This window comes from Parasteatoda tepidariorum, chromosome 6 (assembly GCF_982258835.1).
Source record: "Parasteatoda tepidariorum strain Cologne lab strain chromosome 6, Ptep-v5.0, whole genome shotgun sequence".
Lineage (NCBI taxonomy): Eukaryota > Metazoa > Arthropoda > Arachnida > Araneae > Theridiidae > Parasteatoda > Parasteatoda tepidariorum.
Genome location: NC_141760.1, coordinates 30628155 through 30655042, shown reverse-complemented (window position 1 = coordinate 30655042; position 26888 = coordinate 30628155). Strand labels below are relative to the sequence as shown.

Genomic DNA, 26888 nt, shown 5'->3' with positions numbered 1-26888 from the left:
AATATTTTTTAATTTATTTTGAAATTCTTCGCTGTCTAAAGTAAAATTGAAACCAGTAAAATTTCTTAATCGTTTTCTGTTTGAACGATCGCCTTCTACATCGAAAATAAATTTATGTAAAAGTCCTATTTTGTCTTTTTTAAAATTTTTCAATGCTTTGCTTACTTGCTTAATATCGTTAAGAATCATTTTTGATTAATGAATAAAAGTCTAATAATAAATGTAGATGTCACAAATGTACGATACGTACCCCAATTGTAGTTGCAGAGATGAAATAAAAAAAATGAAAGTTTCATCACAACGCCATTCCGTTACTAACTCTCACAAGAATGAAACCATTCGGCATCCAATTTTCTTCGCCAATAATTTTCTTTTTACTAGCAATTTTTTCTCAATCTAATTTCTTCACCATCAATTTGTTCTTGAAACCACTTCTGATTATGTGGGGACGGCATGAGTGGTCGTCTTTGAAAATAAGAGGCACTGTACTTTAACAAAACATATATTAAACGCTAAATTTACATAAAGATGGACGATAAACAAACACAGGAACAACACAAAATAAATGAGTTCGTCATCGTGAAGTTAAAAAGAAAATCATGATCGCTCATCCTCTTTTGGAATTCATCAGCGTCTCCTTTTTTGTTAGTTCCATTACGCGCTCCCGTGTCTCTCGTGTCTTTGGGAAATTCGCACGGGGTCTAACTTGCAGCTTACATAATCTGTCATAATCTGGTTAGATCTCTAGCTAGATCAGCTTACAGCACAGGAACTGGTACTATAGATTGGAACTGGCACTACAGATAGGAACTGGCACTACAGAATCGGCACCACATATATATATATATATATATATATATATATATATATATATATATATATATATATATATATATATATATATCAGACTTTGCAGTTCCGTGAAACGAGGTGTCTTTTGAAGTTGAATTATAACTAACATTGATGTCTTCCTTAGAAAAGACTAGTAGAAGAATCACGTCATTTTTTGTTGACAGAATAAAAAAGTGATTTGGTGTCCATGGCGTGGGGATTGGAATTAAAAGTAACTGTTGAGATAATTAAATCCTGGATGCGGAATTTAATTGTAAACGACAAAACTTATAAAATGGAAGAGACGAAGTTGCAACTAGAAAGATTGTTGAAAAAGAGATTAGAGAAAGAAGCAGAAGTCAAAGAAATCGAAAACAATTAACAGCGTTTTGAGTTAAAGTTACAGGCAAAGTTGTGTCTAGAAAATTTAAGAACTGGGGTCATAGAGGAACAGTGCTGTTAATAGAAAGCAAGAGGATAAACATGTAGCATAGCTGCACATCCGATATATTAAATGTAATGCCGAGTTTCGATTCAAGGACTACTTACATAGTACTGTACTTGGCGTCATTTGAATGACTGCCAAAATGGCAAGCATTTCATGAACTGGAATGGATGACACATCTATGGCATTTGTTAGCCATGGTCGAGCATCCGGCGAAGAATACGAAAATTATGATTACGTGAAGGAGTGGTGAAAATCGAATGAGGAAAAATTTAGGCACAAATTCGTGCAGCATCAGAGAGATGCGGATAATAGTTGGAGAGATTACGTGTAAGAGATTACAAAATATTTTCAACTATGGATTAATTGATTAAATATACGAAATTTACAAAGTTTAAAGGAATTAATAATTTCACATCACATGAAAAAGAAGGTGCCACAAGAAGTTAGGAATAATTTTGTATACACATGGGGGCAAAGTTTCCAATTTGTCAGGTAACAGTCAGGTGGTCTGGATTTAAGCAAGTTGAATCACCGATGATTTAATAAAAAATATTTTTCAGTGCAATTGCAAAGTAGAAAAGACAATTAAAAAACTTATTAATTTATTAAGCTTCATTGAAAATACATATAAAACAAATTTTATCCCTCAAAACTAAAGTCCAGTCTCGTTCTGTCTTAAAAAATACTTACATTTCATGTTTTTGATATTTTATAATTTTATAACCGTCGTGGAACAGCCGACCCAATTTTTGGGTTTACGATTACTAATGTTCAACTCCTTAGCCTTGTAGTTTTGAACCCAATCCAGATGACAAGGAAACTCCTGGACCAATTATTGGGAGAATTTGCCTTCGTGGAGGACTTTTTGATGAAACTAACCCACATTTGCGTTACATGGAGAGGAGGACCACGAGAACCTCCCACTGTTGGCCTGATGGCAAGGGGACTCTTTAACGCTTGGTCCGTCTACCGCTGAGGATATTTCACGTCAGCACTGTGGTTGGTGCAAGCCGGATTAGGAATTCGCATCGACCAGCTATCGCCGGGATCGAACCCCTGTTCAAATCATTGGAAAACGAACGCTCTATCTTCTGAGCCATCGCAGCTCATGTTTTCGATATTGGAGCTGTATGTTATCTTGTTTTCTTCACTATTTTTCTTGCTTTTTTCAGGCTCGCTAAATTTTATTCTGAAGAGTCCTGACAGCGCTTATTACTTTATTAGAGCTGTGAAGATTCAGAGTATAGAGCATTTGCCTCTCAATGAGATGACCCATGTCCGATTTCCAGATATTGCCCGGTTGATAAAAATTTTGCCACGAGCTTCACTGACCACGGTGCTGACAAAAAATTTTTTGACAGACCATGGGTTAGAATCCAATTGATATCAGAGTAATCATGGGATGTCTTCAGCAGTCTTCCAGGAAGTCTAGTTTATTCCAATGCTTAATCCAGAAGTTCCCTTTTCTTCCGGGCTGGGTTCAAAATTACAAGGCCAAGGAGTTTAACACTGTTAGTTGGAAACTCAGAATTGTGTTGGTTGTTTAACTCCGGCTATAAAGTAAAATAAAATTTGGTTTGTTAAATAAAATTGAGCTGAGAACCTCTTTTTAAAACGTCGCTAATCCCGGTTTCTGGTGATAGTTTCTGTTTAAGTGCATATTTAATGTAAGTTGATCTAGAACTTACTTATGTATGGGTAAACCGACCATTTTGGAGTTATAATCTTTTTGAAGTTAAGAATAATTTTTTTATTAAATTTCGTACAAATTACTTGTCACTATCGCCATCTAAAAATACCTGTTTTTCGATAGACAAAAACTATTTTCCCAACTTTTCTTCCACAAATAAGAGTTACTATACCACCCTCCATGATTGTTATTAATTACTTTCACCTCTCTGAATACTTACACATAAGAACTACTTGTTTATCTTTAACGACAATAAATAAGAATTACTTGTCCATATTTAAAATCTATGAATAATAATTACTTGTCTATCTTTAGCATCTATAAATACGAATTACTCTTTCAGGATTGCCTCAATGCTTTGGATAGACAATGGCATCCGGAGTGTTTTATTTGCGCTTATTGCAAAAAACCATTCGGAAATAACTCGTTTTACTTGGAAGACGGGTTGCCATACTGTGAGAAAGGTACAGAGAGCTTTCAACAAAACTAATATTCTGGGCAAATATGTGTTATTATTGGAAACTCTTTCAATGACTTTTGCATTTTAATCTGTATTTATTTTTTGTAAACAGATTGGAACGAGCTGTTCACAACTAAATGCGTGGGTTGTGGATTTCCCATAGAAGCTGGTGATCGTTGGGTTGAAGCTCTGAACAACAACTATCATTCTCAGTGTTTCAAGTGCAGTGTAAGTGTTATAAGTGATTTTATGTAAAACTAGTAACCCTTTCTTCCTACACTCTAAAAAAAGTACCATCAAAATTTGTGATGAAAAGTGCCTTCCGAGGTATGACATTCTCTTAAGTTATCTCGCGATGGCTAGAGTATAATATGGATTACAAACAAAATTCTCTTAAGTTATCTCGCGATGGCGAGAGTATGATATGGATTACAAACAACCTTCTCTTAAGTTATCTCGTGACGGCGAGAGTATGATATGGATTACAAACAACATTCTCTTAAGTTATCTCGCGACGGCGAGAGTATGAAATGGATTACAAACAACATTGTCTTAAGTTATCTCGCGAAGGCTAGAGTATGATATGGATTACATACAAAGCATTAAAATTGAAATCATCCAATGCTATTAATAGCAATGCTATAGCTTTTGTGAGTTAGCACCCATTTATAATTGTTAGATTGAACTTTGTTCATTTCTAGCCAATGCACAATAAAAATGTCTCAAAATATCCTTATGTAAATATGTTAGAAACATGAATACACAATATAACTTAAATACATGTAGCATTAAATGGTACACACATAAAAACTAAGAGGGAGATATTTATTGTACCTTTGAAATTCGGTTTCATAAAGCTGAACAAGAGTGTAAAATGAGTCATGTTGTACCTTTAAATTTGAGAAATGCAATATACCTTTTAAATTCAGAAGCAAAAATGTTTCCTTTTTACCTCTGAAATCAGAGGTACTGTTTTTTAGAGTGCATGATACTTACTAGAGATTCAGTTAGTTTTGATATTGCAATAATTAAAACAAAATTACAGAAATAAAAGAAATAACGAAATGATTTAACACTGGCTAACAGGAGTAAGTTTTGCTGTTCAAGTTGGTATTACAACTTGCACTCACAATTTCTTGAAGGACTTATTGGAATTTACTATTTTTATCATAGCTCAAGACATATGTTTCATTAAAAAAATTAAAAATTTTGTATTAATATGTACTGCAATAATACAACAAAAATCAAATAGAAGTTTAAAAAGGAGGGAGTTCAAATTTTTAAAAGTAGAGTAAATTATCTTATTTCTAATTTTTATGAAATAAATTGTGTGTTTTGCTAAATAAACTTCATATTTTTATGTTCAAGATAATTAAAAAGAAATGTTAAAAACTTCTCTCGTCAAGTTTTTGTATTCTCTAAATAGTTAAAAAGTTTTACTAATAAATTTAATTAAATAATTTAATTAATATTTTGATTAACAATCTAATTAATTTTTAAAATAGTTTTACTTGTTGTTTTCAAGTAAAAAAAATATCAGAGCTATTTCCACTTTTGGAGCAGTTGTTTCAATTTCAAAAATTACTGATAAAAAAATTTTTTTCTCTCATTTTTTATCATTAAAATCCTATATGAGGCTTTGCATGTAAAATTATTATTTTTTAAATGTTTTCTTAAATTTTTAAATTTTAAATTCAAAAGTTTATTAATACTGGAAAACATTGCATATTTTTCGACACCATGTTATTATGAATTTCAGATGAGTATAAGGTTTCCAAAATAAATTTTGTAGAATTATTCAGCAGTTTCTTGGAAATGATTTCAAAGTTGGTCGATTTAACATCGTTTTGATACGAACATCTGGTTGCCAGAAAGAAAAATCATAATTAAGACAGTGGTGTTTAAAAGTTTTCTTTTGCAAATATTTTTAAAAGAAAAATGAAAAAAATTAGGAAATTTATTCAAGAAAAAGGGGAATCAAATTTCAATGCCATTTAACTATGTCACTGAATGTGACTGAAAAAATATCAGCAATAAAGAAAACTTTAATAAATAAGAAAAACGATTGTATTTTGAGCTGTAAATCTGAATCGAATCCAACAGTTCTTAAGTTAATGCAAGGACCCATTTTAATGTATTGTTTATGTTTTTTTAATTTTTTTTAAAATATAAAGGGCATTTGAAAAGGTTTGAACTTTTATTTAGAAAACTTTATAAGTTTTACTTTGAAAAGCTGAAAATTGTATATATTTTAATTCTATTTCTACGTAATAAAATATAAAAAAAGAATTAGAGATTTATTTGTTTGTATTTTGTAGGGCCACATAAAGAAATAAAAAAATATATATTTTGCTAAGAGAACTATAATAAAAAATGTTTATAATACATTTGATTTTATTTGCAGGTTTGTCAGAAGAACTTAGAGGGTCAAAGTTTCTATGCCAAAGGAGGAAAACCATTTTGCAAAGCACATGCTCGATAGATATGAAATGAAGTGAAGAAAACATTATTCTGCCAAAGAAATAGTTTCGATGACAGAAAAACTTAACATTTATAATCATGAACAACTTTTGTGCCAAGTATTGTGTGCCAAAAATAGTTTATATCTATAGTTTGCTAAAATAAGTTTGAAACCTTAAATTAATAAAAACATGTGAGATCTGACCTGTCGTTAATATATAAGTCGCAGTTGAATTGAATGATATGATTCTTGGCAAATTGCTGCCATTATTTTGTATTGAACTAATTGAAAATTGAATGGCTAATTGAAAAAGTTTTCAGTAATTTCTAATCAGTCTGATACTTCATAGGTTTACTGCAGTGAGCCCATATAATATTAGACTAGTTACAAAATGTTTAATTTATTGATCAACTAGCTTGGTTTATTTCTGGTAGTTTGCAGTAATTAGCCTTATTAAAACCTTATAGATTGAGCTTAAGCAAATTCCGTCTGATTGAGTAATTCATGACGCAATTATAAACTACTCTAAAAGTTATAGCTTGATTGTAATTAATTTGAATAGAATATCAGACATGTTAAAAAGTACTGTAGACTTTTCCAAATAGCCTCATCACAAAATGCTGGAGACATTTGTCTACTACTTATATATTTTTAAGCTCATTATTTTATTCACTGGTAATTATTTTATTAAATAATATTGAATTATTCTTAATTTTTGTACTTAAATGTTTTATTTATAATACTCATTACATATTATATCTAAAACTGCTTAAAAGTAATATTTAAATCAAAACAGTTTTATACATATATGGATTTAGTATACTTTCATAATTGTTGAAAACTTTAAGGACATTAATCGCCTTTCACTTAGTTTTATGTTATTTAAGCGAACTTTAACATGTTTTATGGCAACTGTGAAGTGTTTATGTACTCTGTAGTATTCAAGACAAATCTAATAAAATTTTGAATATGAAAGTGTCAATCTTTTCGTGGTATTTGAAAATAATGCTCTTAAAAGATGTGTTTGAGTACATGTTATTTAATAAGTTTTGAATTCTTTAAAGCTTCTATAAATCTTTGATAATATTATATTAATTATTACAAAGTATAATATCTTGTTAAAGTGTTATAAAAATAATTATTAATCCTTCTTCTTTGAAAGTTACGTTCTTTAATTTAAAAATTACATACTTTTTACATGATTCAAAGTTTGTTTCATTTGATAATATTTTTAACACGTTTCTATTAACTTGCCTTCGTGTACGTCTGTTCGGGTGGAATTTTATAATCGGTTTTAAACTAATTTCCCGACTAGCTACAGACTTCAAATTTGGCACATAGTTCAGAATTGGATGACAAATGCATGAAAATGAAGAGAAAGAAGACTTACAAAGTAAAATAAAATTAAAATTTAAGAAAAATTAATATTTTTGTTATTATCTTTTGATGTCGATTCGATAATTTCAAATCAGTGTCACATGTCAGTTGAAAAGTTTTGTGTACAGTGAGTGAAAAAATTGAGATTTTGGAAGTGAGTACAAAAATAAGGATATGGGACGTATGAGCGCTCTCGTGTGTGAGTTTTAATATGTATTAAATTTAATTAAAATTACACGCAGAAATTGGCGCTCAGCTGGTCAGTGCGCCATAAAATTTTTTTATGTGCTGCCGCAATGTTGAGCCGTGCACGGCGTTGTGACTGTCCTTGCGGAAAAAATAAAAATCAAAATCTTTTCATGGGGCACGGATGAGTCGTGCGTACCGCATGTCCTACAATTACGCTGATTTTTGCGTGCATTTGTAAATTGAAAAAATCGTGTGAAAGTTTCGTGTACAGTGAGTGAACAAAGTTTATGTTTGACGTGAGTAAATAATAACTTATGAGACTTGTGGGCATGCTCGTGAATGTTGATTTTATATAGGGTGACGCAGGGTGAAAATGAATTTATATTATTTAACGAAAAGCAGCAAGATAAAATTTTAAATTCATCTACAGTGTAAATAAATATCTTAATTTTTTTTTGCATATCAGATAAAATGTCAAAAATTACCAGAAAAACTTTCGTGTTCTTGAAAATTGTTAATTTTTGTCCCGCTTCACCCTTATATAAATGTATATAGTGCAAAACATTTGTTTGAATGATTAAATTTGATGAACATTGGATAAAATACTTCATAAAAGTATTTAAATGAATTATGGATATGCACACTAAATACTCATGATATCTAGACATGCGCAGTAGGTAATTGTGCTATATAGACATGCGCAGTAGGCAATTGAGCTATATAGACATGTGCAGTAAGTACCTATGCTATTTAGACATGCGCAGTAGGAACCTGTAGTATATAGACATGCGCAGTAAGTACTTATAGTATGTAGACATGCGCTGTAAGTACCTATATAAGGTGTAAAAAATTGCGCAATTAGAACCTACAGTATACAGACAGTCGCAGTAAATACCTATAATATCTAGACGCGCGCAGTAGGTACTTACGGTATGCAGATACATGCATGGTGATTTCTTTCAAGTATTATTTAATATATTGTATGCATTTGTTGATGATATTCATTGCTAAAATATTTTTGACCAAAAAAAAGGTTGTGTGTATACAGGTGAGTGAAGTGTTTTATTGGAAATGAGTACAAAAAGAGAATAAAGTATATGTGAGCGCTCTCATGTGTCTTCTCCATATATATAAATAAAAAAAGTATTTCTTTCTGCTCCATATAGATTCTTGACCTTATAAATCGAATCTTGACAAAGAAATAAATTTCCTACGATGGCGAAAGAGACAGTCACTCAACGAAAGTGACGACTGGAGGAAAAAAACAAGAGCGGTTTGAGATGTTTCAGCAAGAATCGGAAGCAGATACGTTTGCAAGATTAGCTAACCGGCGTAAACAAGCGGCAGAAGTTCCGAAAAATCAGTGTGTTGTCGGACGGAATAAAGATAAACAACGAATGGCTCAAGCGAGATTAAACGAGGATGCACGTTCTTCTCGACTTAACAATGACGCACGAAGACATCGTGAAACAAGAGCAAATAGAACAGTTAATCAACGTTTCTCTCGATTGGAATTAAATCGCTTGAGAAACTCTACATCAAGAGCTGAAGAGTCAATTCAGGAACATGAAGAAAGACTAAGGCGTGGACGTGAGGCTTATGCTCAACGGGTAACTGATGGGGCAGATTTCTACTCAACCATAGACACTTATTGCGACAGGTGATGTGATATCTGCCAGAAGAAATGCTACCCTAATCAAATAGTTAAATATCGTTTAACGTCAGCAAAGCCATACTTGCCACCGGAACTTGTCGTTAAAAATGATTTGCTTGTATGCTATCGATGCAATACGCACTTGAAAAGCTCAAAAAGTCATGCTCCATCTAAGGCGTATTGAAATAACTTGCAACCAGATGATATTCCTGGTGAAATTGCAGCACTAACTGAACCAGAACGACATTTACTTCACCGCATCATTCCGTACATCAAAGTTATTATATTTCCGGGCAGATTTGGTCAATACGGTTTTAAAGGACATGCCACATTATTTGCTTTCGATATCTTTGAAGTTAGTGAAAAACTGTCTGAAATGCTTCCTTGATCGAGCTCAGATATAAAAATTATTGAAGTGACTGAAACTCAGCAGAACTTAAATGTAACAAGAGACTTTAACATATCACAGAGACTTTAACATATCACAATTTTCAACGGAGCCAGAGTGATGCTTCATTCTAATATTGATGTAGAGAAAGGACTTGTGAAAGGTAACATGGGCACTATCACTGAAATTATTCGGCCTTTATTTCGACGTGATCAGGTCTACGATACCGATATTCCAGCTATTTGTGTCGACTTTGGCAGAGATGGAATTCATTTAATCAAGCCAAAATCCACTGACTTTCCAGTCCTCAGAAATTAAGGAACAATCGAACGAACACAGATCTGACTAATACTGTGCTGGGCCTGCACAGTCCATAAAATGCAAGGGTGTATGATGGCCAGTGCTGTTGTATATTTTGGATCTAAACTATTTGCTAAAGGACAGGCATATGTCGTGTTAAGCCGTGTTCGATCCTTGAACGGATTAAGAATAGTGGACCTCGATTGCTCAAAACTTACTGGCAAGACACCATGAAATGAACGAGCAATGAGGGAAATGATATGAATGCGACAACTAGGATCTCCAGGAAAAAAAATGATTTATATATTTAATTTCAAATTATTAACTGAAAAAGATATTTTAAATATAATAAAAATAAATTTAATTTAATATTTATATATAGATCTTATGAAAATTATTTTGCATATTTCATAATAAATATTTTGATATGATATCATTCTTAGGTACGTATAAAAACTTTGAATTTGAGATATAAGGTGAAATGAAACTGAAATAAATATGCAGTTATCTTATCATGGTATTTAAAACCAATTACATAATTTTAAACACAAAACTAAAAAGCTGAAAATAAAAAATCTAAATAAAAAAAATGTTTTTGAAAACCACGTTTTTGAAGTGGAGAATAATAATTAAAAAATAGAAATTAGAAAAATTATAATTTAAAAAAAGAGCTAAAAATATAAAATAATGTTTTTTAACTTCATACATATTCCTATGATCTTAGAGATTGTCATTAAAATTGGCGAATCTGAATTTTTAATAGCTTTGAAAAATAGTTCTATAATTATAATCAAAAAATTCTTGTGTTCTGGAATGCCAATATAGATGTATAACCATGCGAATGAAATGAGTATTAATGTCTGTTTGTTGTCAGTATTAATGCCTGTTTGTTCTTCAATTCAAATTCAAAAAACAAGAATTTTATTTTTTTTTTAAAATTATTTCTATTAGTTTTAACATTTCTTGATTTAATTCATAATTTCTTCCACACCGCAATTGCATTCATATATTAAAAAAATAATTTCAAGAATTATTGTAGTTACATTTAGAAGAAATTTTTTTTAAGTATTTTAATTGTATTTTTATCTTAACCCTGAACATTATAGTAAAACAAAAATATAAATTCTACTAATCAATAAATCATAGAAACTGTAACACTTGAAACAATAAATAGGAAAATAATTTCTCCAAATATTTTTTATGCCAATGAAAACAATCAATTCACTGAAAGTAAAAATTTCTCCAGAAAAAAAATTTCAACCGTAAATAAGTTTCCGAAATGTAAAAATAAACATATCTTTTAAACAATGAAAATAAGATGAATGCATAAAAACTAATTATTTCACTTGAAACATCAAGTATGAGAAAAATTTTTTTTAAAAATCGTAATCATAATCTATTATTTTTGTTTATATACATGAATGCTTTTCTTTATTTATCAATAAAATTCTAAGAAATAAATGTTTTATGAGTTAAACATAAAGTATATATATATATATATATACAAAGAAAAATTATAGGCATATGAAAAAAGGGGGGGAAATAATAAGTAAAAAAATAACAAACAAAAGTTTAAAAAAAAAAAAAAAGTGATGAAATTTTATTTAAAAAAACCGGAAAAAAAAGATATAATCTTTTTATCAGCCCACACGTATATCATTTTTTTTCCGGTTTTGTTAAATAAAATTTCATCTTTTTTTTTCCTTTTTTTTTTAGCTGTTGTTTGTTATTTTTTTACTTATTATTCCCCCCCCCCTTTTTTTTTTTTCCATATGCCTACAATTTTTCGCTGTTTTATCTTCTTTTTCAACTTATCTAATGAGTTCTGTTTACTTGCAGCTTAAACGCAATAAATGAAACTTATTGTTTTTCTTAACTTTCTTCATGTTTTCTTGTATATTCTTATATATATATATATATATATATATATATATATATATATATATATATATATATATATATATATATATATATATATATATATATATATATATATATATATATATATATATATATATATATATATATATATATATATATATATATATATATATATATATATATATATATATATATATATATATATATATATATATATATATATATATATATATATATATATATATATATATATATATATATATATATATATATATATATATATATATATATATATATATATATATATATATATATATATATATATATATATATACTACGGAGGATACGTAACTGATGAAAATTCGATGAAATTCCATGAACACAATTCCAAAAGCAAAGACGAGAGCTGACAGGAAAAAAAAAATTTTTCTTCACTAGGATGAATCATAAATTAACACCGAAAGTGAAGGAGAAATTGAAACAGATTATTCTTTGAGTTCATCAGAGTAGGAGGGAGGGAATGTCGAACATCTAAATAGAACATCGTAAATCATTCCGGGGTAAGGTGCAGCAGTCCATCCATTTCCAATAAGTTTTCACAGCATTGCAAATTCTCCGCTAAGCATTCTTCTCTAGTTGGAAGTAGCTGTGAAGATAAAAATAATGAGTTGAAGATCAGCCGATGATTTTTGACATTAGCTCTGTAAACCCAATTTCGCTCAGTTAGAAACTAGGCTTCATTTTATATGATGTAATCCAATAGGGAATAAATTGTTGGGAGTTGGAAGATGTAATTGCTATCATTGATAATGGTGATGAAAGCAAGAATGATGAAAACTGGATGAATTATGAATTACCATGAGTTAAGGAAGAATAGCATTGATAAATTTCCAACTGTCAATTTGAATGAATGATTTGAAGTTATTCCATATTTCTGATGTACTCTCTTCCGATTGATTTAATTTCAAATGCGATATTGCATATCTTTAATAACCGTTTACCCTACCGTTTTATCCTGACGACTTATAACGTCGTTGCCGAGATTAAGGATTAAAACAGGTCGCAGGCAGAGAGTGAGGGTACGAAATTTATTTATTAATTATTAGACAGAGAGCGTGTAAAAGTGAACACGAAAAGTTGTGTTCCTCTTTATAAGTTAGGGAAAATCTTGTAAAGTAAATCCTTAAAATGCTTCGTTTTAGGGAAAGAGAGAAATCTTAGTAATTGTTATTGGTTTATCAAATAGTTCGCGATTAACACACAGAGCAAATGGAAAAATGTCTTTTAATTAATGCATACTTGAGCCAAAAATAGGTTTAAAAGACAGAATGTGAATTTAAAACTGTGAGAAAGTGTTTCAATAAGAGTAATGAAGTAAAAGAAAAGGAGTAACATAAAAAGATCAAGTGAAGCACACACGCACGCACACACGCACGGACGGACGCACGCGCGCACGGACGGACGCACGGACGCACGCACGCACACACACACACACACACACACACACACACACACACACACACACACACACACACACACACACACACACACACACACACACACACGATATATATATATATATATATATATATATATATATATATATATATATATATATATATATATATATATATATATATATATATATATATATATATATATATATATATATATATATATATATATATATATATATATATATATATATATATAAAGCCGTAAATCAAAATAAAGAAGAAATAAAAATAATCTCGTCATCAGCTCACACGATTATATCCACAAAAAAGGAGTGTTTTCTAATATTGAATTAAAGCAGCCAAATGAAAATTTATCACTACAATAGTCTGAGGAGCACCGAAAAATTGAAACAGAAATGGAACTTATTGAGCAAAATTTTAAAATGAAAAAAAAAAATTGCAAAATTAAACAATAAATCAGAAATTAATTTTTCTATTCTTTAAAAGAAAGCTCAATACGATCAGGAGTTTTCCAGAAATTTCATTTTGTACTATTAAACAAGATTTATTAAGAGTGAGACCGCGGCATTGTGGAGGATCATCCCCCATAAAACTATGTTATACTTCTTTTTACCATCACAATTTGCTTTCCGGACGATTATTGTTAGGTATTATAATTTGTTATAAATTTTTTTTGTGATACAAAATAAAATCTCCAACATATCAAGATAAAATTGCCAATTTTTTTCGCATTAACCAAAATGTATCACATATTTTAAAACGATACTTCGTTGTTAATTTTACAAAAATAATTACCAATTCAATTCGGTCGGAGCTTTCTGGTGTTCTCATAGATGGAGAAAGAAGTGTAGATTTCCCCATCTTCAGGTACTTTTGCGTATAGTACTTTTATCTCGGTGTATGTGTATAAAAGTACAGCATATTCAGTGCAGAGTAATGGATTATATTTTCATGGATATCCTGATAATCAATGCACAGCTTTTTTTTCTAAATTAGCTGGAATCAAATGTCAAAACTATTTTCAATGATTTGTATATTTGTTTAGAAATGATGCATATCTGAACAAATTTTGTCGTTTCAGCAATGGTAGAGGGCCATCAATTGACAGAGTAAACATTACATCATTCAACATCTACTCTTGGTGGTTCGAAGGTCAGCCTCTGGAGATGCTAGAAAAGATTCCCGATGAATTATTTAACAAAACTACGGGTTTTGTTCTGAAGCAGATCATTGAAGATAAAATGGCGTTGACATATAACAACGCAATACAAGATGCCAAGAGACATTTTCACAGACCTACATTTCACCAGAGATGAGCAAGCAGCGTTAAGATCCTCAACTTATTTAAATCCCGAAGCAAGAATAATACTCGGAAATCAAAGTATTTTTTTAAAAGTATGAACAATTCATAATAACATTGCTGCAGTTACTATAAGAGCTCTTTTTAAAGGAAAAGTTTTAAAAAAAGTATATACACGAGCCTTAAATAATATTGGAATCAAAATAAAAAATAACAACATTGAAATGTTTTAAATTACTAGTGAGGAAGGAGGGATATAAACCTTTTTTAATTGCTTAATGAAGCACGTTTCCAATCCTGTTTCTTCTGGCAAATTAAGCAGATTTCTATGTTTTCAATCCCTCCTTCCACAGCAGCGATTCGCATTTGTCGTTTTTCTGCATTAACACTAATTTGCAACTTGTTGATGATTTACAACCATATATGATTCTTGACACCCCAACATGCAAGGATACAAACTTGTCATTGATGCATCAACATTACTTGTACCGGTGTATGCCACGCGGGTATACAGTCAACTTCTGACTATCTGCAGACTATATCCCAGGCATAGATAGATAGTTTACAGTACATATACAAATGTATAGGAAGCATACTTTTTTTATCAAGGATTTTAGCAATATATGCTAAGTATGGTCATTACTAACAACCTTAAATATTATATGCTACCATTATTATGATCATCATACTCCTTTTTATTGTAATTATCATATACATATTTTTAATTATGTAGCCTAGTAAAATGGAATAAACCTTTTTTATGCTTTGTGTTGTGTACAATTAAATATAGTTAATTTCCTTTAATTCTGATAATCTAACATTTCGAATTCATTCTATCTAACTTTAAAATTAAAAAAGAAAATGCATACTATTGTTTTGCATATTTTTATTGCATTATTTTGGCAACGTTACAATTTCGTTAGTCATTAGACAACACTGTCGAAGACAAAGCGCGGGCACCTCTGTCAAGTAGTCCCCTGTGACGTCATTAGTAGAGCTGTGATCGTTTGTGTAGCGGTACTTCGTTTGCTCGCCGATGATAGTAGCGTAGAGACATATTGAAATGTAGTTTATCGCAATTGTTTTCTTTCTTTTTGAATTTTTCTCAGCTTATCCATCGTTAATAAATCCAGTTGTCCTCGACTAGAGTCTCGAGGTGGGCCAATCACAAGCTACCTGCTGCAGAAACTTCGGGGTTGAGAAAAATGTGGTGTCCACTCTGTGGAGACAGTGCACTGAAAGAGACAGTGGTCCTCCCACCTGGCCAGGGTCGCAAAAAGGCACAATAACACTGGCTTCAGACTTTTATTTAAGACTTCTGACCAAGAGGCATAAGAGACGCAAAAGCGACGTAACTGTCCCATCTCACATCGTAACTGTCTCATTTCAGGAATAACAGTCATCCAAAGACTTGATACAGGTTGCCTGTATACCAGGAGCTCTGTGGTGTGCATCCCTTTGGTTGTGAACCACGACCAAAAGGATGGTCTGAGAATCAATGATGAGTTATGATTCAGTCTGAATAGCTACTCAAGACGCGTTCTCATCTGGAGAGAACCAGGAAGTCTATATCGACCCTCTAACATTGTTAAAAAAACCTACTATGGTCGAGGTGGTCTGATGGTCTTGACAGTGATCGTGGTAAACGGGCATACAATCCTTTATGTGAACAATAGAGGTATTCTGATAGGACAGTGTTACAGATACAAAACCTTTGAAACCCATATGAAACTTCCGTGGAGCCAAAATTTTATCTTAATGATAACGGACTTAATGAGGTGGACGAATACCTCCAATCGGAGGGTATTCAACGATTGGAGTGGTCTGCAATGTCTCCTGACATTATTCAGTCAGGAGACATTGCAGTTCGACCGTCCCACCCATCGAACATGTGTGGGACGGTCAAGAGTGGCTTGGTGCAAGAATGAATGGGGTTGTTTCAGGGATTATTAAGGACCCTTGCAAGCAATATGAAACGCCGGTGCGAGAATTGTGTAGCAGCTAGAGGTGATCATATATCCCATTTAAAAAATTTCTCTGACTGACAGAGTGTCGGTGATATTTTGGCAAGGTTTTGTTTATTTGCTTTGTTAGTTTTTTCATTGCAAAAAAAAATTGACCCTTTAAATATTTTCAACAGTATATACATTCAAAAGAATTGTGCCATGAAGTTATATCTTTGGGTTGGGGAATGAACTGTTATACAAACGAGACCCAATAATAAATACCCAATAATAAATATAAGCGAGCTCACAAATATACAACTTAGTCAAATAATCATTTAATCGTTATTCAATAAGTAAAACAGTTTGTAACATAGGAAGTAATGTTTGCAAATTAAATCGTAAATATTTTAAGTTATTTAGATTTCTCAAGTTACACGGATTATTAAATTTTAGAATTGAATTATTGTCAGTCATCGAAAAAAAACACGTAAAGTTCAAAAAATAGAAGAATATGAATCATTTAATGATAATATAATTGATAAATTAAGTCAGATAATGAACAGCTCATTTATGTTGGAAACAAATATCAGCTTCTGCTGTAAGACAATGGCTAATTTACAATCCAGCGGCCTTTAACGACTAGCACTCTCTCTCTTTTAATTTTATCGAAATTTTATAACCTTCATTGAATAGCCGACCCAAATTTGAGTTAACTGCTACCAATGTTTAACTTTGTAGCCTTGTAATTTTGAACTCAATCCAAAAGACAAGGGAACTCCTGACTCAAACATTGGGACAGTCTAGCCTTCGTGGAGGACTTTTCGATGGTACTAACCAGCACTTGCGTAACATAAAGAGAAAAAGAACAAAAGCCTCCAGGGTCAACCTGACGGTAAGAAAATTAAAAACCATGATCCGTCTACCACTGAGGATAATTTATACCATCACTGTGGTCGGTGCGAGCCGGAAGCAGAATTCTTAGCAATAAGCCACCTCTGAGATTCAAACCTGGGCCGTCTCTCTGGGAGGCGAACGATCCATCCCCTGAGCTACCGCGGCTCCATATAATCCATTTAATGAAACACACAAGTAGCTTTCAGGTATTTTTCATTTACGATAAAAGACATATATCCTATTGTGAGGATAATCACACTATGCCAAACTCGTTAAAAACAATTTCTACTGGGATAAGTTGCGCTAGCACGCATTGACGCTTTGAAACCGATGTCAATGCAATGATTTTAAAAGCTTATTGAAGCCTTTTTGAGGTTAACTAACATTTCTAAATACTGCTAATCGTTTACTCTAAAACTATAGCTACTAGAGCGTATCGTTACTACTCGGTCTGTGTTAATCTGGCTCTATTCTGCGCACGTTGCCCTCATTCTCGGCCGTGTTAAACAACCTTCAATAAAACAACTTCAAATCGAGATTTGCATAGGGTTTTCACGCTCGAAAAAAAATTATATGCATGAAGCTTGTCTTCAGGTGACAAAGATTAGTATAAGGTTTATTTTTAAACGCAAGTTTGCTCAGCTCAATTCAATCTTGTGATGAAGTATTCGTTGACAATGCAATCGCAAATACTTACGAGCTAATAAAATCTACTACGAGGAAAAAGCTAACAAATCCTTTTTGTCACACCAGAAACTACATTTTGATCCTGTTAAAAATTTTCTTAATATCATACACTGAGGTGACATAAGTCATGGGAGAGCAATATGCAAATATACAGATGACAGAAGTATGGCGTGTAAAATATATATATAGGTAGTGCTCTGCCTGAAATTATATTTGTTTTCAAGTTATCTGAGAATGTTTCTGATGTAACTATGACCGCAAGACGAAAATTAACAAACTATGAACGAGGAATAGTAGTTGAAGATAGAAGCATGGGACATTCCATTTTGGAAATTGTGACGAAATTCAACACTCTTAGATCTGTAGTTTCAAGAATACCTTATTTCGGCCATGGACAACGTGGTGACCGACCACCTGCACTTAATAACCGAATACGTCGATACGTGCGTAGAACCCTTGATGCTAACAGAAAAGCAACATTGTGTGAAATAACGGCAAGCATTAATGCGGGACATGCCTCTTAGAAAAGTGTGACGAAATTCGGCTGTAAGGGGATATTACAGTAAAAGACCGACTAGAGTGCCTCAGCTGCACAAAGGTGTTGTAACTGAAACTTTATCATTTGATCAAGAATGATGGTTAAAAATACTTCTATATCACAGATTTTAAAATATCGGAAAAGAAGAAATAAAAAAATTCATACCTATATTTTCCATATTTCTATTATATTCTTGATGTTTCCTTTAGTTTAACATTTACTTGAATTTAAAATTAAATTCAAGAACCCAAACCTAAAAATCATAAGAAAATTTTAATAATAAGTATTTTTGCTTATTTTATCATGCATATTTCTTTTCATTAAAAGAGTTAAAAGTATTTTTATCGTCATTTATTATTTTGATATGCTGTGTTTTCAACTTTTTCCAGAACTTAGAATCCATTGAACACAATTAAAATAACACTTAGCTTTGAGCTTGGCCGATGGTATGACCCTTTGGACTATACTGTCATTTTCATTCAGCTAACATTGTCATGGATAACAAAATAAAGGATGGTCAACTGAGTTTAAATAATAACACGATTCTAAAATCGGAACGGAATCTTAGAAATTTCTTACAGCCTAAATATTCTAGGAAATCTTATTATTGAAATAGCATATTAATTTAAACATATTTTTACCAATCATAAGGTTATTTTGAATTTTATAAATTATATTTTCCATGTATATAGCACAAGAGTGGTTTTTAAGTTTTGCCACAAAAATAAATCACTAATAGTAACTTGAAAGTGTTATTACGCATTTTGCCGAACGGCCTGCGTAGGGGGCAGGGAACTGTCCTTGCATCATAATGGTTCTGAGTTCGAATCCCGGGCAAGGCATGGATGTTTCTTTCTCTCTCTCTCTCTCTCTCTCTGAGTTCTATGTCCTTTCTCCTTTGTGTGTGAATGTGACCCGCCCTATAAACGGGTTGCGGTTGTGTGAATGGCGTGGCAGAAGTCGAATTCCTAGCCATAGATGGCGCCACTGAAAAAATGAATAGTCGCACCCCCACTGCCTAAAAACAGGCATACGACCAAAAAAAAAAATTAAGCATTTTAACCGCTATTCTAGATTATGTAGTGCCCTATACATTTAGTACTGTTAGATCGATTCCTCTTCCTGTGCCACAAAAATACGTTCAAACCATTTATACCCTCTGGATAAAATATTATAAAAAATTTATTAATATTATTGAAAATTTTATTTAACTGACAGTAAAAAAATTAATTAATAAAGTAAAAACGTAACATAAGAAACACCGAAGTGAAATATTATTTTTCATTCTGCATAGTAAAATTATTTACAACGAAAAATAGGAAAATTCATAGGATAAAAATATAATCACATTAAAGATGCGCAGAAATAATATTTTTTGTATGTGTATTGTCAAAAAAATTCAACTTAGCAAAATATCGAACGAAATAAAACAGACATGAAAAAAATGAAATATAAGTTAATTGTTTTGATATTGAAATAAACACGCGGTCTCAATGCGTTTTTATACTATGAACATATAGGAGAAAATATAGACATATTCTCATTATAGATGCGAACATATATTATACATATAAGATAAAATATGGAAATAATCTTATAATAAATGCGAATACATAAAAATAATAATTTTTTTAATAATTAAAGATAACCGAAACACCGAAGAAGAGTAAAATAGTTAAAAAGAAAATAGTATTATGACTTACTTATTTTAACATCAATAAAACAAACATGCGCACACTCTGTGGCCTTCAAACGCATGTATACTTAAATCAATAACAACTGTGTTTTTCTTTTTCATATTTGCTCCACTTATGTGGAATATTATTTAAAACAAAATTTTTTTTTTGCTCTCAACATGAATATAATAATAAATACAGTTTTTATGTTGCGCTTTTAATGAAAAATAGCTTTACAATTACAACCAGAAAGATTCATTGTTTTGAAGCAAGACATTTTACTTTAGATATAAATGGTGATAACGGTTATTTATTAGATAACAATTTGTTGAAGATAAGGGGTATTTTTTTTTCTTTATTTTTTATTATCAAAGAAGTTTTCTCGCTAATTTTTGTCGCCAAATTCTTTTCTACCTCTCAGTTTTATGACTTTCTTAGGAAAAGCGATATTAGACATTTATTTATCTGAAATAAGTTTAGTTATATATTATTCAACACTTTAACTTTTCCAAAATTAACAGTTTGAATTATCCGAACTATTCGTCGAATGCTTTAAAAAGGCTGATGGTTTCAAAGTGACGTTCTAGTGTCATTATAAATTAAGAATATTTTCTCGATATTACGCTTCGAAATAAAAACTAATTAAAACTCGATTTTTTTTTGTACTTTTACAAAAACGTAAAATAATAAAAACCTATTTAAAATGGTAGTGAAATATGAAAAAAGTTTAGTTTTTTGCCACTTTTTAATAATTTTATCAACCAAAATTTAAATCACAGATAGTTAGATTCAGGGCTGAATTTACTAACAACTAAAAGGTTCTTTTTTTAAATACAGATGTCCAAGTTAGAGGCTCAACTAGATCAGTGTTCCACTATCATTCAATCAATATTCACTTCCACTAATCCTAATTAGACGATTCGTATTCTTATCCTAACAGGAACGTATTCCTATTGTTTGCTTCTGTAACTGATTGATCATTAATGAATTTCCAGTAAATGAAGTGATGTCATCTTAGATATATTTATTATTTGATTTACTGAGATCTAACTGATATCCTATCCACGAAATATAGGAAGTCGCTTTAACAACGAACGTGTTGTCAAAACGAAGGTGCTTCGGCTGCTTTGTAAAACTTGAATGGTGAAGGACAACTTATAAATTTTGAAATTGATTTATTTAATTAATTGCGTGAAAATGAAGTAAGTTATTGAGTTTACTTAAAAGCTGTTGAAGTGAATTTAAAGTAATAGTAAGGTTTTTAGGGTTCTGTTAGACAAATTGCAGGCAAAAAATGAGAGTTGCATGTCGATTGACTCCAATCTATTCATCAACAACAAAAACTCACACGGTACTAGACTATATTCATAATCTTGGGAGAAGTGATATTCTTTTTGCCATTGAAAAAAACTTGTACATATCTTCTGCTCACATGTTTTTCTGAGACAGTGTGCTCCATGAATAGAAAACATTCGAGAATTATGTTCTGTCAGTAAAATCTGTAATGATGAGAGTTGTTCTCTCATGAGCTGATCCATCTTAGAGAGACTAAACATATTAGATGATGTGATGGATGGAATCCCCTTTTGTACGCGGAAAAGGATGAAGAGTTATGACGTGTGGCATTCTGACTGTCCACAAAATGTTATGACATCCTGTTTAGCCATGTGACAAGAAATGAAATCTTAAAGAATGACAAACAGTATTGAAAAAAATAAACCCCAGGATTTTATTTATTTATATTATAATACAATACATTTAAATTTACAATACAACACAATACTTTCAATACTATGCGATATTTACATTATATATGCGTTTCCTTTTTTTTATTGATCCAAGGGTTTCCTGGATTAAATGGATACTGTCTTTTCCAACAGGGTATCACAACTGTACGTAAATCCAAAGCCTCCAAAGAGTCCGAAAAATTGTATAAAAAGTCTCAGATGTTATCCCATTCTTGATCCTCCTTTGGTGCAATGAGTTAAAAATCCACATTCGAAAACACGTCTTGGGGCTCTTTAGATTCAACAAACACTTAAGGCATATCCAATACTTTTGATTCAATAAACACTTGAGGCTTATCCAAAACTTCTGATTCATCTAACGTTTGAGGCATATCCAACACTTCTGTTTCATCACAAGGCACTTGGGCTCCATCCAACATTCCCTTGAGTTCCTCATTCCCTTCAGATTCGTCATTCCCTTGAGGCATATCCAACACTTGGGTACTGGATACTTGTGGAACTTTAAACTCTTCAGGAAGCATTTGCATAAAAGACTTCGCTGTGGATGCTCGGCTCAAACGTTACGTAGCTTCGCATAGACTTCAACAGGCTGAGCGAACAACCGCAATCAATGCTACGCTACGCAATGTTTGAGCTTAGCAAAGACTTCAACAGGTTTAACAAACAGCAAGCAATCAATGCGAGGCTACGCAACGTTTGAGCTTAGCATTCACCCCCTCCCCCACGGACGCAAAAGCGTTGCAACGTACAAGCCGAGCTTCTTCTCCGGGCGCTACAGTCACCGTACCTTACAGTTACAGACCAGGCTTCAACCGCAATCGATGCGAGACTACGTAACGTTTAGCTGAGCATACATCCCTATCCCACGGAAGCTACAGCAATGCAACGTAAAAACCAAGCTTCAGCTATGGAAGCAACAGCCAGCGTAGCCTCGTATCGACTGCGCTTGAAGCTCGGCCTGTAACTGTAAGTTACGGGGGCTGTAGAGACCGGAGTTGATGATCGGCTTGCACGTTACAAATAAGTAACACCCGTGGTAGAGGTGGTGGATGCTCGACTCAAGCATTACGTAGCCTCGCAAAGACTTCAACAGGCTGAGCAAACAGCAAGCAATCAATGCGAGGCTACGCTACGTTTGAGCTTAACATTCACCTCTCCCCCACGGACGCAACAGCGTTGCAACGCACAAGTCGAGCTTCTTCTCAGGGCGCTACAGCCACCGTAACTTACAGTTACAGACCAGGTTTCAACCGCAATCGATGCGAGACTACGTAACTTTTAGCTGAGCATACACCCTACCCCCACGGATGCTACAGCATTTCAACGTAAAAGCCAAGCTTCAGCTATGGAAGCAACAGCCAGCGTAGCCTCGCATCGACTGCGGTTGAAGCTTGGCCTGTAACCGTAAGTTACGGGGGCTCCAGAGCCCGGAGTTGATGATCGGCTTGTACGTTACAATTAAGTAACACCCGTGGTAGAGGTGGTGGATGCTCGACTCAAGCATTACGTAGCCTCGCAAAGACTTCAACAGGCTGAACAAACAGCAAGCAATCAATGCGAGGCTACGCAACGTTTGAGCTTAGCATTCACCCCCTCCCCCACGGATGCAACAGCGTTGCAACGTACAAGCCGAGCTTCTTCTCCTGGCGCTACAGTCAGCGTAACTTACAGTTCCAGACCAGGCTTAAACCGCAATCGATGCGAGACTACGTAACGTTTACCTGAGCATGCACCCCACCCCCCACGGATGCTACAGCATTGCAACGTAAAAGCCAAGCTTCAGCTATGGAAGCAACAGCCAGCGTAGCACCGTATTGACTGAAGTTGAAGCTCGGCCTTTAACCGTAAGTTACGTGGGCTCCAGAGCCCGGAGTTGATGATCGGCTTGTACGTTACAATTAAGTAACACCCGTGGTAGAGGAGGTGGATGCTCGACTCAAGCATTACGTAGCCTCGCAAAGACTTCAACAGGCTGAGCAAACAGCAAGCAAGCAATGCGAGGCTACGCAACGTTTGAGCTTAGCATTCACCCCCTCCCCCACGGACGCAACAGCGTTGCAACGTACAAGCGGAGCTTCTTCTCCGGGCGCTACAGTCACCGTAACTTACAGTTCCAGACCAGGCTTAAACCGCAATCGATGCGAGACTACGTAACGTTTACCTGAGCATGCACCCCACCCCCCACGGATGCTACAGCATTGCAACGTAAAAGCCAAGCTTCAGCTATGGAAGCAACAGCCAGTGTAGCATCGTATTGACTGCAGTTGAAGCTCGGCCTGTAACCGTAAGTTACGGGGGCTCCAGAGCCCGGAGTTGATGATCGGCTTGTACGTTACAATTAAGTAACACCCGTGGTAGAGGTGGTGGATGCTCGACTCAAGCATTACGTAGCCTCGCAAAGACTTCAACAGGCTGAACAAACAGCAAGCAATCAATGCGAGGCTACGCAACGTTTGAGCTTAGCATTCACCCCCTCCCCCACGGATGCAACAGCGTTGCAACGTACAAGCCGAGCTTCTTCTCCGGGCGCTACAGTCACCGTAACTTACAGTTCCAGACCAGGCTTAAACCGCAATCGATGGGAGACTACGTAACGTTTACCTGAGCATGCACCCCACCCCCCACGGATGCTACAGCATTGCAACGTAAAAGCCAAGCTTCAGCTATGGAAGCAACAGCCAGCGTAGCATCGTATTGACTGCAGTTGAAGCTCGGCCTGTAACCGTAAGTTACGGGGGCTCCAGAGCCCGGAGTTGATGATCGGCTTGTACGTTACAATTAAGTAACACCCGTGGTATAGGTGGTGGATGCTCGACTCAAGCATTACGTAGCCTCGCAAAGACTTCAACAGGCTGAGCAAACAGCAAGCAATCAATGCGAGGCTATGCAACGTTTGAGCTTAGCATTCACCCTCTCCCCCACGGATGCAACAGCGTTGCAACGTACAAGCCGAGCTTCTTCTCCGGGCGCTACAGTCACCGTAACTTACAGTTCCAGACCAGGCTTAAACCGCAATCGATGCGAGACTACGTAACGTTTACCTGAGCATGCACCCCACCCCCCACGGATGCTACAGCATTGCAACGTAAAAGCCAAGCTTCAGCTATGGAAGCAACAGCCAGCGTAGCACCGTATTGACTGAAGTTGAAGCTCGGCCTTTAACCGTAAGTTACGGGGGCTCCAGAGCCCGGAGTTGATGATCGGCTTGTACGTTACAATTAAGTATCACCCGTGGTAGAGGAGGTGGATGCTCGACTCAAGCATTACGTAGCCTCGCAAAGACTTCAACAGGCTGAGCAAACAGCAAGCAAGCAATGCGAGTCTACGCAACGTTTGAGCTTAGCATTCACCCCCTCCCCCACGGACGCAACAGCGTTGCAACGTACAAGCCGAGCTCCTTCTCCGGGCGCTGCAGTCACCGTAACTTACAGTTACAGACCAGGCTTCAACCGCAGTCGATGCGAGACTACGTAACGCTTAGCTGTGCTCACACCCCACTCCCACAAACGCTACAGCATTGCAACGTAAAAGCCAAGGTGGAAGCTACAGCCAGTGAAGACTCGTATCGACTGCGGTTGAAGCTAAGCCAGTAATTGTAAGTGAAGGGGGTTGTAGAGCCCGGATTTGATGATCAGCTCGTACGTTGCAATTCTGTAACACCCGTGGTAGAGGTGGTGGATTCTCGACTGAAGCATTACGTTACCTCGCATAGACTTCAACAGGCTGAGCAAACAACCGCAATCAATGCGAGGCTATGTTACGTTTGAGCTGAGCATTCACCACCTCCCCCACGGGCGCTACAGCGTCGCAACGTACAAGCCGAGCATCTACTCCGGGCGCTGCAGTCACCGTAACTTACAGCTACTGACCAGGCGTCAACCGCAATCGATGCGAGATTACGTAACGTTGGAGCTGAGCATCCACCACCTTTACTTCGATCCTCCACCTCTACCTCCCTTGACAGAAACTTCCAATTAGATTTGAACACGCCTACTTGAATGGATTCCAAATTGAACCACTCAATTGACTCATTGACTTTGCTACTTGTAATTGCGACATTATCCTACTCCTGGCACAGTTGCTTCTTAGTCAATATCAAACACAATGTCTGCCTCTATGCACTCGACTGCTAACGACAACACTGTCGCTGGAACGACTACGACCGTGAACTTAATGCAGCTCTCACGATTAACATTAAAAAAAGTCCGGTGATCTTAACATAGTTCTCCCGGTTTCTCCCAAAACAGAAAGGAATCAACTTGTTGCATCCGTTCATCGAATTCCATCACACATATAGTTCTGGCAGGGGAGTACTGTAGTGTATCTACTACTACAGAAATATAATTCCATTCCAGTAGTATATAAGCCTTGTTAACTTGTTTCCATGATGGGGTTAGATGAAGGTTGATGCAGTAGAGATGACTCTCCCCACTCTGATACAATTTTTTTCTGTAAAATAAGAAAAGAAGTTTTTTTTTTATAATTTGATAGTGTATTAATTTGTCAAAGTTTTTAAATAAAAGTGTTTTAATTGTTATATATTTTTTCTTTAACCCATTTTGTCATGGAAACGAAATTGGTTTCAGCAACGGAGCTAAAAGTCCAAAAATAAATTAAAGAATGTGTTTAGTTCATTGTTACATGAAGCTCGGCTGCTATTTTTTTTTACTTATTTTTAAAAAAATCTAAATTGTTTAATTCGTGTGGTTTTTTCCTACCAGCTGCCGTCTGCAGCTTATTTTGATAGGCGATATTTTCAAACAAATAATTTTGCTTCCAATAAAATAGATAATATAATTTTTGAGCTCGAATATGCTTCATTTCGTAACATATTATTGATATTAAGTAATTCTGATATGTTTGAAGCGTGCAATTGTTTTAGATACTTATAGAGAGATTGTTAAAAAAAGGCAATATGTTTGCTATATTTAAAAAAAAACTC

General features: G+C 34.1%; 1 protein-coding gene across 2 annotated transcripts in view; it reads left to right on the top strand.

Annotated features, from left to right (window-relative positions):
• Positions 1-6865, top strand: part of LOC107438117 (uncharacterized) — a 51685-nt gene extending 44820 nt beyond the window's left edge. For both annotated transcript variants that reach the window (XM_043055039.3, XM_043055040.3), the window contains exons 13-15: positions 3313-3433; positions 3542-3657; positions 5834-6865. In XM_043055039.3, the coding sequence (XP_042910973.2) occupies positions 3313-3433; positions 3542-3657; positions 5834-5911 (315 nt within the window). In that variant the 3' untranslated portion in view covers positions 5912-6865. The remainder of the gene's footprint in view (positions 1-3312; positions 3434-3541; positions 3658-5833) is intronic.
• Positions 6866-26888: the final 20023 nt, after the last annotated feature.